At 48.1% G+C, this 14909-nt stretch overlaps 2 protein-coding genes across 2 annotated transcripts; both read left to right on the top strand.

The window, feature by feature from the left end:
* The first annotated feature begins 318 nt into the window (after nt 1–318).
* On the top strand, nt 319–2507 carry LOC122379164 (medium-chain acyl-CoA ligase ACSF2, mitochondrial-like). Its single transcript, XM_043361121.1, has one exon. The coding sequence runs from the start codon at nt 450–452 to the stop codon at nt 2250–2252; it is 1803 nt and encodes a 600-aa protein (XP_043217056.1). The 5' UTR covers nt 319–449; the 3' UTR covers nt 2253–2507.
* Nucleotides 2508–8452: 5945 nt separating this feature from the next.
* On the top strand, nt 8453–14909 carry LOC122379144 (60S ribosomal protein L24-like). The gene is made up of 6 exons (XM_043361091.1): nt 8453–8528; nt 8631–8706; nt 10653–10738; nt 11416–11577; nt 12484–12547; nt 14770–14909. Exons 1-6 carry the CDS (start codon nt 8524–8526, stop codon nt 14851–14853), a joined length of 477 nt encoding a protein of 158 aa, XP_043217026.1. The 5' UTR covers nt 8453–8523; the 3' UTR covers nt 14854–14909.

The raw sequence follows: 14909 nt of genomic DNA, 5'->3' as shown, positions 1-14909 counted from the left end.
GTGTACGGTTTTATGTTATGAAAATATGCCATGTTTACGTTCTGTCGCAAACGGGCACAGCTTTAGATGGACAGGTCAGCATGACTCGTACATATGAACATCGAACAGTTGCCAAGTTAGATCAAACAAATCGGCATCAATATTAGGGCTTCATGCCCGAATAAAGGGTAAAAACTAAAAACCCTCCTTGTTCCTAGCTGTGCTCGTTGGTAGGTATGCACTGGAAATCTACCGGGAGAGAATGCAGGGTAAAGAATAGGTACCTACGGCTTATTGTGAACATGCTATCTGTAACTGTTTTGCCTGCTTTCTGCTGATAAGTCTTTTGTCTGATTGCAGGATCTGTGAACCTTCTTAGGAGAGCAAAAGACCTAAACGACTGAAACAATCAACCACTGCTGCAGGCAACTTGTCATGGTACTGCAGCACTAGAGTACAAACAAACCAAGATGATTGCAAGCAGGGTGAGCCTCAAACTGTGCTGTGGCGCGATTGGCAGGGCTGTCGGCCACTCGCGCCACGCCTCCTCCGCCGCCGGCGCGCTGCGGCGGGGGGCTCCGGCCACCCACCTCCGCGACAGCTACCTCCACTGCGCGGGCTCGGCGCCCCTGGTGCACACCTCCCTGGGCGACGTCGTGGACCGGGCTGCCAGCGAGTTCGGCTCGCAGGAGGCGCTCGTGTTCGTCCATCAGGACATCCGCAGGACGTGGCTCGAGGTCCGGCAGGAGGCCGACCGGCTGGCCAGGGGCTTCCTCTCGCTCGGACTGGAGAAGGGGGACCGGATCGGCATCTGGGCGACCAACATATACGAGTGGCAGCTGACGCAGTACGCCGCGGCCAAGGCGGGCCTGGTGCTGGTGAACGTGAACCAGGCGTACCAGAGTCGCGAGCTGGAGTACTGTCTGCGGAAGGTGGGCGTCCGGACGCTGGTGGCCGCCGCCGGCTACCGGACGTCCGACTACTACACGATGCTGACGGAGCTGGTGCCGGCGCTGGCGGACGGAGAGGCCGGCGTGCCGCTGACGGTCCGCTCCGAGCGGCTGCCCGAGCTGCGCGACATCGTCATGATCAGCCCCGAGCGGCGGCGCGGCGTGCTGCGCTTCGACGACCTGCTCGACGCCGGCATGGAGTCGCTCTCCGGCGAGCTGGAGCGGCGCCAGGCGCAGGTCGACTGTGACGACCCGTGCAGCATCCAGTTCACCTCGGGCACCACGGGCCTGCCCAAGGGCGCCACGCTGTCGCACCACAACATGGTGAACAACATGCACCAGCTGGCGCGCCGGGCAGGTTACGAGCGGGACGGGGTGCGGATCTGTGTGTCGGTGCCTCTCTACCACTGTTTCGGCTGCGTGGCCGGCTCCGTGCTGGCCCCGCTGCACGGCAACTGCCTGGTCTTCCCGTCGGAGGCGTTCGACGGCGAGGCCTCCATGCGGGCCACAGAGGACGAGAGGTGCACCCATATGTACGGCACTCCCACGATGTATGTGGACATGGTGAACATCGCCAAGCAGAAGCGCCACGACCTCAGCTCGCTGTACTCGGGCATCGTGGCCGGCGCGCCGGTGCCCTTCCACCTGATGCGCTCCATGATCGAGGACCTGAACATGCGTGACGCGGTGGTCGGCTATGGTCTGACCGAAACCAGCCCGCTGCTGACAGTCGGCTTCCCGTCGGACGACCTGGAGCACCGCTGCGGCACCGTCGGCTTCCCGCTGGACCACTCCGAGGTGAAGGTGGTGGGCGGCGACGGCAGGACGCTGCCGGTCGGCCACTCCGGCGAGCTCTGCATGCGCGGCTACAACCGCTTCCTCGGCTACTGGGACGACGAGGCGAAGACGCGCGAGTGTGTGAGCGCCGCGGGCTGGTTCCACACTGGCGACGTGGCAACCATGACCGAGGATGGCTACGTCAAGATCGTGGGACGTGCCAAGGACATGGTGATCCGTGGAGGGGAAAACATCTACCCCACGGAGGTGGAGGACTTCCTGATGACCCACCCGGACATTCTGGAGGCCTACGCGTTCGGCGTGCCTGATGACAGGATGGGCGAGGAGCTGGTGGTCTGGGTCAGAACCAGAGAGCTCGGCTGTCTCTCCGAGCACGACGTCAGGAGCTTCTGCAAGGGCAGGATCGCACACTACAAGGTCCCGCGCTATATCCAGTTCAGGGACGATTTCCCCAAGACGGTGACAGGGAAGATTCAGAAGTTTGTCATGCGCAATGTCATGTGCCGTGAGCTAGGGCTGGCATAGAGGCTTTTCAGTTTGTAAACAACTTTTGGCAAAGCACGTTTCTCTTCATGCTCCCGCAGCTGTAAATAATTAGGTACCTACTATCACAGTGTCAACAGACTTGTTATTGCAGCCAATATATGACGTTATATTTTTTCAATGCAGGGTCACGAACTCTTTCATTCGTGTGTATTTGCTCAGTATATGGACGGTTTTGGGGCATGTACCTACGGAACACGGACTAGAAAGTGATAAATAAACAAATGATTGAATGTATGAGACTGCATTTCCCACGAGCCACTGGGGAATGGGCATAAAGCTGCCCCCCTTACATTTTGTGTGATATAGGTATTTCCATAACCTGATAAGATATGAACTTGAAACTTGAACAGCTTTAAATGAATACTTATAGGCCATATTTCATTGAAGAAAGTTCATGAGCGGTTGAAACGTTGAAGATGACGTCACATTGACGTCATAAAATTTTGTTATTTTCCCGATATGAAGCGTTCCTGATGTCACTGAGCAAAAAGCGTGACGTTAAATGAACATGACGGTCCTTATATATATATATATATATATATATATATATATATATATATATATATATATATATATATATATATATATATATATATATATATATATATATATATATATATATATATATATATATATATTAGGGTACGTCACTAATTATATGGTGAAACTAAAAGTTGATGATAAATCTTGAGCATGTTCATTTTTCGGTTCCACTTAGTTAGTAGACGCCGCATACAAAAAATAACAGTCCTCCCGCAAGTGGAAGTGCTGCCTCATGACAATGCATTTATTGGCCAAAGGCTCGATATATCGAAAACTTATGGCGCTCTGAGAATTGAATAGAAAATATTGAAATGTTATAATTCTTGAGCAGGCTCCGGACGTCAATTGGGAAAGCTAGGACAATCCTTGAAACATGTTTTTGGTTCACCCATGGGATGCCTTCACTTCTTCAAGACGGTCATCTACTTCGCATCCGGGAATCTCTTCCCGGTCTTCCTTGACCGTCTGAAGCAGCTTCTGTTTTCCCTACTCTGACTTCTTATTTTACGGTTGAAGGTCATTACAAGCGCCAGTACACTCTCTGCAGTATTATTGACAATCTTCAGGGCCTAGACAGTGCCACGTGCCACCTGGTAGTCGTGGTCCTAAGCCCAGAACTCCAGGTCTCGTCCTAGGAATCCCGTGAGAAAATGACAAGGAAAATGGAGGATTTCGAAGAAGTGCGAAGACGCATTGACGAACCTATCCATGGTCCATCCAGCGATATCCAACGACGGATTTGATCGCCGAAGGCATGGTGGTCCACCGATACCGACGCCAGGTTCATTCAGTTTGTCCACAATGCATGGTGGACAAGCTGAATGAACCTGGCGTCGGTGTCGTTGGCCCCGCTACTGGATGAAGCGCTCCCAAACGTTCCTCTTCTCATTAAGCGTCTTCAAGCCTCCCGCGAAGGATTCCCTCGACTGCGCATGCCGCCCTGAAGGCGAAGAGGATCGTGGGTCTCTTTGAGGCGAGTAATTTGAGAACAAGATCAGAGGAGCTAGCCCTGGGGCTGCGTACCGATGGCGGCCGATAGCCTTCAGCGCGGCATGCGCACATTGTGCAGTCGAGGGAAAACCTTCGTGGAAGGCTTGAAGGCGTTTAATGAGAGAAAGGTCGTTTGGGAGCGCTTCATTCAGCAGAAAAGCCTCCGTCCAGAGCTTAACGTACACAAGCGCAGCGAAGGTGGCAAATTCTTCTACTGATTTAAGATCTTTTGGACGCAGTTGGAGGTAATGGCGGAAAAGGAATATCTTAAGGGTGTATCACTGCATATGACCTTCGACATCCAACGAGCGTGGTGGTCGACCCCCGTCACATCACCGCGGGAGGAAATTCGCCGAGGAAGAGAACACAGCTGAAGGCATCCTCGGATAGTCGTTCCGTGGCCAGAACTTGCCGGCCTGGAGAGCGCGCACGCAGAACACGACTGCGCCTGCTTTCCAAGCCTTTTCCTTGGGGTTGTCGCAAGGCCGAAAGTCCTGCTGGTTGATATGTTGCCATCGTGTTCTGAAGAAGTCCACGAAAATCTTCGAACTCGGCCCTGAAGTCGCCCCGAAGAGCATTTTGAAGACATGGCTGCAAAAAAAACTTCGAGAATATGGTGTCTGCACAGTAGCTCGGTATGTTGGTGTTACTGTGTTTGGTGTTACTCTGCTGTGTTTAGAGGCATAAGTCAAAAGAGTCCTTGTGTGTATGTATTATTTACGATCATGGGCGATCCAGACATCGCGTGGCGATTACGAAGCAAATGTAATAATAGAAAACAAGTAAAACAGAATGGTGCATTGATGCCCAAAGTGACGAAAAGGTCCAAAAATGCCACAACTGAATAAATAACGATACAGGAAGGAACACGTAAGAGCGATTCGCTGCAGCTTTGTCAGCAATAGCATAATACCGGCACCAGCAGAATCTCGAACTTTACCATGATTTGTGACACGCTATCAGCATATTGCCATTATTCCAATTCGTGTAGCATTGATTGGCAATCTCAACTTCGGCATCATTGGCGTTTTACCGGCAGTACAGGATCATATTTTAGATTCCTAGCCGGCTGTGGCAAACGATACTGGCTATGCCGTTAGCAAGTCAATGGGAAATTGCACCCCTGTCTGGAGTGTCATGAGGCAGTGGTAAATGAACACTGAAAACAAATTGATCCGGTGACAGCGGGTAAAACCTGCATTTGAAGGATACCCCTATCCACCACCATTTTTGACCACTCTGGAGCGGATACGAAATATACGTGCCTCGCGGATACTGTTTATCCGTTGACAGCGGGTTAATCCGTATAGATTACCCGATCAAGGAGGGTTACTCGAATCTAAATATCCGCTTCTGCCGGGTACCTCGATCCGTTGACGCGGAGTAAAATCCGCATCTGAAGGGTACCCCTATCCACCACCATTTTTGACCACCCTACACCGGGTATCAAATATACGCCACTGACTGATACTTATTACCCGTTTACTGCAGGTTAATTGGTGCAAACTATAATTTTCGTTAACTTTGAGCATCCAATTCCCCCTTCCCATGCATTCGGTTGCTGTCACATTCGTAAGCACTTAAATATGGTCTTATTTATTTATTTAGTTAGACGTACAACAATATCCACACACATGAATTATACGGGCTAAATATGAGTTAAGGTCATGAGGCCCCGGTGCCTTGCGCCATGCACCACTTCTCCACCGGTCGTTTTGTGTCTGTCAACGTCTCTCCACTTGGCTTTCAGTGGTCGAAACCTCCCATTTCGATTCGTAGGTACGCCTGAAAAAATAGCCCGTATCATAAACCATTCCCACATACACAAAACCGAATTGTGCATTGTCATCTGAGCTTTCGCCTTACTGGATTCGCCGCACGATATGACCTGTGGCCACAGAGAAAAACGATTACGAGTCCACGTGGTCACCCAATAGGTAGGTACCTATATCTACACGAGATGCATTGCAAGAATCATTTGGCCCTAAGTGAAAGGGTACACTCACTCTGTATATCTCTCCGGGTTAAAAAGTTAGTTTTGAAGAGCGTCCTTACCTCTATCCGCGAAATTCAGCAGCCAGAAGTCCACAGCAGACGCAGTACCACAGCCAAACCACAGCGCCGTCAACACAGTCAGGAAGATGGCGTCGCACGAGATTCGTTGCCGGAGGTGCACCGCCGGCAACGCGCATGCGCACGCGCATGCGCGGGAAGTGTATCCGCAGTTGGCGGGTGAATGAATCCACCAGGCAAACTTGACAACCCGGTGTGAGGGAGTACGTGACACTTATCCGCGCTATACATATATAATGAATCCGCCTGGCGAGAGTAACCGATACCTATCAGTCCCGGATTTTCCCCGCTATCCGCCACCGTCGGCTAGCAACTACACGTAAAAAGTGTATCAAGCCCCTGTCAGCGCGGATTTATCTGTTGTTTCCAGATATCGCAAACAGGTACCCTATCTACTCGCATGGTTCTACCCGCACTTGAGTGATTAACCCGGACGTACCTTACACTTAATTTAAGGATAACCCGCCACAGCCCGGCCAATTTGTTTTCAGTGAAGGAGAAAAAACACCAAACTCCACACAGTTAATAGCCATGCTAAAAGTAACCCGAAAAATAAAATGCTCAAGTTCCATCAAACAAATTTGTTTTTTGACGCACCCTAATATATATATATATATATATATATATATATATATATATATATATATATATATATATATATATATATATATATATATATATATATATATATATATATATATATATATATATATATATATTGTTTAACGTTATTGTACTGACTCAACTCTGACTCAACTCAACGCCTTAATATTTTTGTCCGACTCAACTCCGACTCAACTCAACAGCTCAACATTTTATCCGACTCGACTCAAATCTGCCTCATTTGAGTCAGAGTTGAGTTCAATTTCTGACTAGACTCATGAGTCAAGCACAACCCTGCATTTTACTGACTCAGCTCTAACTCAACTCAACGCCTTAATGTTTTTGCCTGACTCAACTCTGACTCAACTCAGCAGCTCAAAATTTTATCCGAGTCGACTCAAATCTGACTCTTTTGAGTCAGAGTTGAGTCAAATTTCTGACTCGACTCATGATTCAAGCACAACCCTGGTCACAGGTCAAAGGTCACTGGGGTCAGGGTCATGCAATTTTCAGAGTAGGTGTAAAATTGAGCAACTCGAGGGTAGGTACTGAAAGTTTCGTTGCGATCGGCCGCTTTTTGCACGAGTTATTCGCGAACTTTTGGTCCATCCAAGGCCCTAAAACATAGGTCCATCCGTTCCTCCTCCCCCTACCGCTCCCCCTACACGTGCCGGAGGGTGGAGTCTTGTTATGCTGACCTCATGACCTCGAATCACCTTTGGTTGACCTAGACACATGAAAGGTGTTACATGATGAATATTGAATTCGTAGCCGCTAGTTACGAATCTGGCATCCATTTTGCTCTATGCATCCATTTAGAGCGTCAGGGATAAGAAGAATACCTACCTAGCAAACATGTCTGAATTATCCCAGCGCCCTGCGCCAGTGATCCTCTTGTAAGGAAAGAGGTCCATAGCTCAGCGACAGCGGATTTATCATCGTGAGCCGGTCCGCTCGTCGACCGGCGGCGGAGGCGGCGGCGGGCCAAGACAGGGAAGTGACGGAAGTTAGGTGACGGGCGCACTGACAGCGCCGTGTTACCCGCAGACAGCTGGTAGCGGCTGTGCACTGACAATAGAGATTCAACGGCGGCTAACAGATGGCACGAAGAAACTCGTCGCTCGGAAGACGGCACGACAAGCTACACCGACACCACACCGGTCACTAAGGGTGTGGTGGCGCAGCCAGCAGTTTGGCTTGGCCCCATTTTGCCCCGGCAACTACGACATGCGAGACTTGGGCCGGTGTAAACGGAACGCCGTCAGACGGTCAGAGCCGGGGTTGGGGTCGATATGGCTCTATATTCCGGTTAGCCAGCCTTTGCCGTAGCGCTCCTGAGTTGGTATGGTTTCGGACCGCCAAGTCTGGCTCAAGTCCGGCTCCCTACGGCCAGGTCCGGCTGTCTCGTAGCTGCTATGGCGTACTGTAGCTGCAGGTAGGTAGGTACGGTTGAGGTATGGCACGGCTGTCGGCTGATGCGGCATTAGTCCGGCTGTGGTGCGGGCGAGCTCCAGGATCGTGTGTCAGGCTCAGCTCCAGTAGAGCCACAGACTTTGCCAGTACTTTAGCCGGAGCTTAACTCTTAAGTAGGTACAGGCAGCGGACTGCGGAGCTAAACATGTTGGATGACCTATATGAAACGTCAAACGAGTAGATTTGATTTGAGCTTAGAGTAGAAATACACACTAAATATGATTTTCCCCCTAAATAAAAAATCTTTGGCAACGCCTTCGTAAATGCAACAGCAACATATGCCACTCTCGACATAAGCAGTTATCCCGCAGGGCGCAGCAGTATGGGTGAATGCACGGTGAATGCAGGGTAACCGTGATTGTACTTATCAAAAAGTGGGCGCTCTAATTTGAGTTTTTATATTTGTTAATTTTTTCTTTAAAAATGAAGGGATAAAATATGAAATCAATTTATTTTTTGTTCATTGATAGAACAATGGTTCAGCGTTTTTAACAGCTAAGGTGTTGTGATTTTTTTTTATTAAATTGGCAACGCCGCGGATACTGTCTTTTCCGTCTAAACAGCAAGAATGAGGTGGGCACATATGTGCATTATTGTAATAATTCTTTGGTTGTTTCTATGTGCTTGTTTGAAATATCACCTAAGGTCGCGTTTTTAATACAACTTTATTTTCAGGGTCGGTCTCTGCATATTCAGCGGTTTCAAGATCTACCCAGGCCATGGGAAAACGGCCGTTAAGGCCGATGGCAAGGTGAGTGCCTTTGCAAGGATTTTGTAAATTTCATCCCGAACGAAGTTGGCTGATTGTGAATATGAGAACTTATTTGTATTAATTTTGGTGTGCATTTATTTGGGCATTAGTAGAGCAGATGTCACATGAAGGTGTTGTAGGGGACTGTGTATACCGCACGCAGCCATGACGTCAGAACTGCCTACCCATCCCTTACCCCCACGCCTGCTGCACACACAGCAAGTTTGACAGGATTGCATCACCTCTGTTCTGATATCGAGTTCCAAAACGCACTAATGGAATTTATCGGGAATAATTCACGTTTAACTTTGGTGACATTCAATTTTCTCAGGCTCAGTTTTTCTGATTTTGCTGGCAAAAACACATGCAGTCAAAAAGCCACTTGGAGCCAAATCCCTTATGAATAAAAGCTATGTGTGTTTAAATGTTTTGTTGGTCAATAATCAATATTGATATTGATCAGTAAGTTGTTTACTCCATAAGCGTAGGAACCATGGGTGCAAGGGTGCAGCTGCACCCACAATATTTATCCAGTGGGTGCAGACAATGTATTCTGCACCCACAATAATCTGAACCAAAAACCCCTTTTTCATCAACACTACTTCCCATGCAGCACGGCAAATTCAGGATATGTTGCCTACTATCCATCTTTCGAAGCATTTGCTACTGTGATCAGTGATGGTCTTCAAAACTTACATTTGTGCTGAAAAAGGGAAATGGAGCATGTGATTGAACACATACCGAACCGATGACCCACTGTCAAAAACTTTAGCCCGATATCTTCGAAAATGGCTAAGTTGGCCCCTTTTACTTTTTGCGGTAGTCAATATTGACAATATCAGCCCTCGAATGTGTGCACTGTGCAGCGTTTTCCAGCTTCTAATGTGTAGGGGGAGGGGGAGGGGGGTCGGCCGGACCCCCTGCCGTTCGGCCCCTGATCGAGCTAGAGCTTCGCGGAAAAACGAGGGTGTTGCCCGTGACGAGAGAAAGCCAATTATACCCAATTTTAAGGTCCTACTTCATTGGTTGACCTTCCAGGTCAGGTCAATATTCCAAAAGTCGGGAAAATCGGGACCTGCTAGGGCTGCGTAAAGTGAAGCTGTTATCGGGTTTTGGGGGTGCTGATCACAAATATCTGATGTAAGTTTTGATCACAGATGATTTCTTCATGCAATTAGGCCAGATCGGGTCAGGTCAGGTCAGGTCAACATTAGGCGTCCTACCGGCTTCCATAGTAGTTGTCAACTACCACTGACGGCGTCGTAGCATGTCACGAAAGCACTAAAACCACTTCGTAAACGTTCAAATGGATGCTAAATTCGAAATCAGCCCTTTAAACTACCCTAGAAACATGTAAAACTCGAAAAAGTGAACCGAGGTCAATGGTCATCAAAGGTCAATGACCTGACCTGACCTTCAGGTTATCTTCACAACCACCGTGATGCATGGGAAGAACATCATTTTACATGTTTGGACGTCTACAATCACAAAAAGACTGGAAACGCGCGGATAATGTGAGCTGACATACGCCAAATCGCGATTCCGGCCGAACATGGTCTTGAGAATCAGGTCACAGGTCAAGGGTCTTTTGGGTCAGGGTCATGAAATTTTTAGAGTAGGTGTAAAACTGATCAACTCGAGGGTACTAAAAGTTTCGTCGCGATCGGCCGCTTTTTGCGCGAGTTATTTGCGAACAACCATGGGGGGGGGGGGGTTCATCCGACCCCCCTACACATGCGAGGGTCAATGCTTCCAAATGCACTTATCGGTTGGTACCTTTTCGACATGTTACACCCTCAAAGCTCGTAACGAGCCTTCGCTCGGTTGTCGCCCCCCCCCCCCCCCCGCTTCACCGGCCATGGCTGGATTTCTGCACCCATGCACCCACAATGTTCCAGCCGTTCCTTCGCCCATGGTTGACTCATTTAAGTTTCTTGTGTTTGCAGGCCTACACCTTCATCCACAAGAAGGCTGAGAGGTCCTTCAACATGAAGAGGAACCCCCGTGAGGTTACCTGGACCATCCTCTACAGGTACGTGTCATTTGTTTCCTGTGGCTCATTCATCTTGGCAGTGGAGAGATTTTCTAGCCAAATATGCTGTGCTATGGGCTGCTGAGCTCTGAGGCTTTCCTTGTTGATGGGAGACCAGATTCTAAATGTAGAAGCATCAAGCATCCAAAAATAAAGCAAGAATACAGTAGTTCAGAGCTCTGAACTTTTGTGCAGAATCTGTGTTACTATTAAGACATGAGAAAGGTGGTGTACTGAGTGTTGCTCTATTTGAATCTGGGTGACATAACAATATCATTTTATTGTCTTTTTTATAAAGTCAGTCCAACCAGTTTGAATTGAAGGATTCAAAGGACAGGGCCTCTGCTAAAGCAGGGATTGTTGTGATGGCGCCCACCCTCATACTCTAATAATTTGTAGTCTTCAGCTGAATTTAGATCCCGAAGTTACATTATGATAGTGATGCACAAACAGTTCAGTGGTACTGTATATCAACCTGTGTACTCCTTGCTAGTAGTCATGTCAAGGTAAGACCAGTCTGCTGTAAGCAAGCAAGTAAGCAGTGTAAGTAAGCACTGCTAGAGGAAGGGCTATCAGCTGCATTTTTCTCAATATTTTAGGAAGTTTTCATTATGTCACATTTTTAGAGGACCATTCACTGTAAGTCTGACAGAGTGCCAATGACTGGCTCGTTTCAGGCGCAAGAACAAGAAGGGTCAGGATGAAGAGATGGTGAAGAAACGCGCGCGGCGCACGCACAAGTTCCAGCGCGCCATCGTCGGCGCCTCCCTCTCCGATATCATGGCCAAGAGGAACATGAAGCCCGAGGTGCGCAAGGCCCAGCGCGAACAGGCCATCAAGTAAGTGATATCTGCTTTTTGTCGGTATTGCCGTAAAGTACGTCTCGGACGCAGTGTCCCAAAATGTGTTGATTTGGTTAATGGTTTAGAAACTAACATTCAAATGAAAATCATTTTGTACTCCTGTCTTTCTAAGCGCAATTTTCCACTCCCAATTTTACCAAAAACCAAACATTTGCATGAAAGGTCGTTTTTCATCGCACGTTACCACACTTGAACATACATGTATGCCTTTGATCCCTTTTCCGCCTTTTCAGCCTTAGCTGACGTCTGGCAATTTTCCACTTTAATCCCCTTTTTGGAGAGTAATTTCCCTTCTGACACCCAAGCAAAAATACAATTTTGGATGCTGCAGGGACAAGTTGTTCATGCTGAGTATAATCTAGTGAAATATTGCGCTAACACAGTTTTTGCTCGTGAGTTTCATTTCGGTTTCTTTTCAGCCAAAGTTTACGTGCCATGGAATGTGGGAGTGGGAGAACGGGGTCTGACTGGGCTGTGTCTGTCCGCAGTGGGAGAACGGGGTCTGACTGGGCTGTGTTTGTCTGCGGTGGGAGAACGGGGTCTGACTGGGCTGTGTTTGTCTGCAGTGGGAGAACGGGGTCTGACTGGGCTGTGTCTGTCCGCAGTGGGAGAACGGGGTCTGACTGGGCTGTGTCTGTCCGCAGTGGGAGAACGGGATCTGACTGGGCTGTGTGTTTGTCTGCAGTGGGAGAACGGGGTCTGACTGGGCTGTGTTTGTCTGCAGTGGGAGAACGGGGTCTGACTGGGCTGTGTTTGTCTGCAGTGGGAGAACGGGGTCTGACTGGGCTGTGTGTTTGTCAGCAGTGGGAGAACGGGGTCTGACTGGGCTGTGTTTGTCTGCAGTGGGAGAACGGGGTCTGACTGGGCTGTGTCTGTCCGCAGGGCCGCCAAGGAGAAGAACCGCGCCGCCAAGCAGGCCAAGGCGAAGGCCAGCGCCCAGACCAAGGTGAGTAATGCCCCGTCCGTCCTTGGGCTGGGACCATGGGCGTTCCAGAGAAGCCTTTCAAAAGTCGCGGATGCATGCTCTGCATGCCTGTTCAAACCGCTCTTAGAACAGGTCCTGCATAAACATTTGTTGTCACTAATGCAGGTCGTCCATTACGTCATCAACCATCAATTTAGAGGGGGGGGGGGCTGAAACTCCATAGTAACATCAATGAAATCTGCTGGGCAATTACAGTCACTGGCCCAGGCGGACGATGGCATATCCGCCGGGTAGCGCCCGACCTTGCGAGTCGGGCTCCGATGTGTTGGGCCGTTCAAAACTCATCGTTCTCCAGAGTCAGGTTACTGTACCAGTATCCCTGATAACTGCGTAGGTAGTTCCACGAAGTTTGTGATATTCGTCAAAGTTGATGTAGATAATTGTTGAGTCGAGGCAAACTGACTCCAACTGATCAACTGATTTCCATTATATACCTTGTATTTGATATTTAGTTATACACAGTGTTCCAAAAAAGTGAGCCCCCCAACTAAGATCGCCTATATCTCTGCAACCATGCATCTACAGCTTTGGGAAGCCGTTCATTAGAAAAAGCGATCAAATTCCATCCAGATCAACCGTTACTCCCATACATATCTTAGACAACACGACCGGCATTTTGAAAAGCGCAATTTAATACCAAATTCTTGGTGAAACATTTAGCGGTATCGGATTGGTATCGGATATGGTCAAAACTTATTCGTATCTGACCGCATATTTCAGTTCACGTGCGTTCATTTATTCTTCGTCGTGTTTCACCCGATCTCGCAACACATTTCGTTCTGGCTGTTCTCAATGTAATACATAATGAGTCACACTAGGTAGCTTATTAGTACCGAAATTTACCGTTCTTCTTTCTCTTATCGATTCGTAAGACATACAGTTTTGGAGATATAAGCAATATAAGTTAGGGGGCACACTTTTGGAACACCCTGTATATCGTTTTAGACGTTTCTCTCCTGACGTCTGCTCTCCAGCACGGATCGAATTTAGTTTTAGTGTTGTCTGTAATGTCCGCCATGGGCTGCGTAATCTGTTCAAAAGGTCGCCTTTGTATGCTGTAGTTTTGGCGGAATATGTGTGCTTAGGGGAGACCGGGGAGAAGTGGGACATTATTTTGACAACAACTTTGAAAATTCGTAAAAAATAGAATATTTAAGACTTAAGTAAATTGATTGCCTTTACTGGTAAACGGTTTATTTCTCCTAACATTCTTTACTGTTTTATGCGTGTTTCTTCGCGTGTTACTTCTCACATTTGAATTTTAGGAAAAGTTGAAAATGGGGTGAACGGGGACACGTCCAAGAGAAGTGGGACAAATGATAGGGAGAACTGGGACTGACCAAGAAATGTGATTTAAATGGAATACAACTAAAATTTCATGACCCATCACGAAGGTGTTTTAAAAATTGACACTAAGAAATCACCTCGATTATCTTTAATTTGAACTACACTGACAGCTCTGAGTATCTTGGAAAATATTCCCATGCATTTGCATGCGGGAGAACTGGGACGTGGTTAAGGCACTTTGTCCCACTTCTCCCCAAGTCGTCATTTTTTATTTCAACTGTCTCCCACACAAAAAGTATAAAAGATACATCAAAAAATGTTTCTGCATAACTAAGAATATTTCACTGACGTCCGAAGGTGAACGGCATGAACATTTCACAACGCTGAATAAACGGCAAAATGAATTAGAGTACAATGCCCAAAAACATATTTTAGACCCCAACTCAATATCTCAGAGACAGGCAACCGGAAAAGGGAACCGCTTGGTTGTGACGTGCCCCGACTAAATCCACGAGAAAATATGCAAAACCGAAATTGTTTGTCCAATTGGTCATCCAGATATTGTAGGTGTCCCACTTCTCCCCCGTCCCAGTTATCCCCACTCTCCCCTACCCCTTTTTAGGATCTTTTTATTGACCTTTTGAGATGTCTTGGGAGTTGGGGTACTCGTGAAGTCGATGAACATACAACGATGACACGAATCGAAATCGCTGTTATCAAATTCTGGTTGCATCCATGCCATTTTTGAATCGGGTAAGGCGATCAGCTCTCGAGCTGTGATTATTTAACTGTGAAAAGAAATAGGTGTTAAATGACCCCGCTATCGACGTGCCCTAAACACCAACAAACAAGTAAAAAATAGTACGACTGAGCGTGGATATGTTGCCTCCTTTCAGACCAAGGCGCCGAAGCAGAAGATGAAGGTGCCCAAGGCCAAGACGATGCCCAAGCAGGCGCCGCGTGTCGGAGGAAAGAGATAAACGACCACCCTATTTCATTTTGCTGCGACGGTGACCTAAATACATCAAACAAATTA

The sequence above is a fragment of the Amphibalanus amphitrite genome, unplaced genomic scaffold, assembly GCF_019059575.1.
Source record: "Amphibalanus amphitrite isolate SeventyFive unplaced genomic scaffold, NRLGWU_Aamphi_draft 000072F_arrow, whole genome shotgun sequence".
NCBI classification, from domain to species: Eukaryota; Metazoa; Arthropoda; class Thecostraca; order Balanomorpha; family Balanidae; genus Amphibalanus; species Amphibalanus amphitrite.
This window is presented reverse-complemented; position numbering and strand designations above follow the sequence as displayed.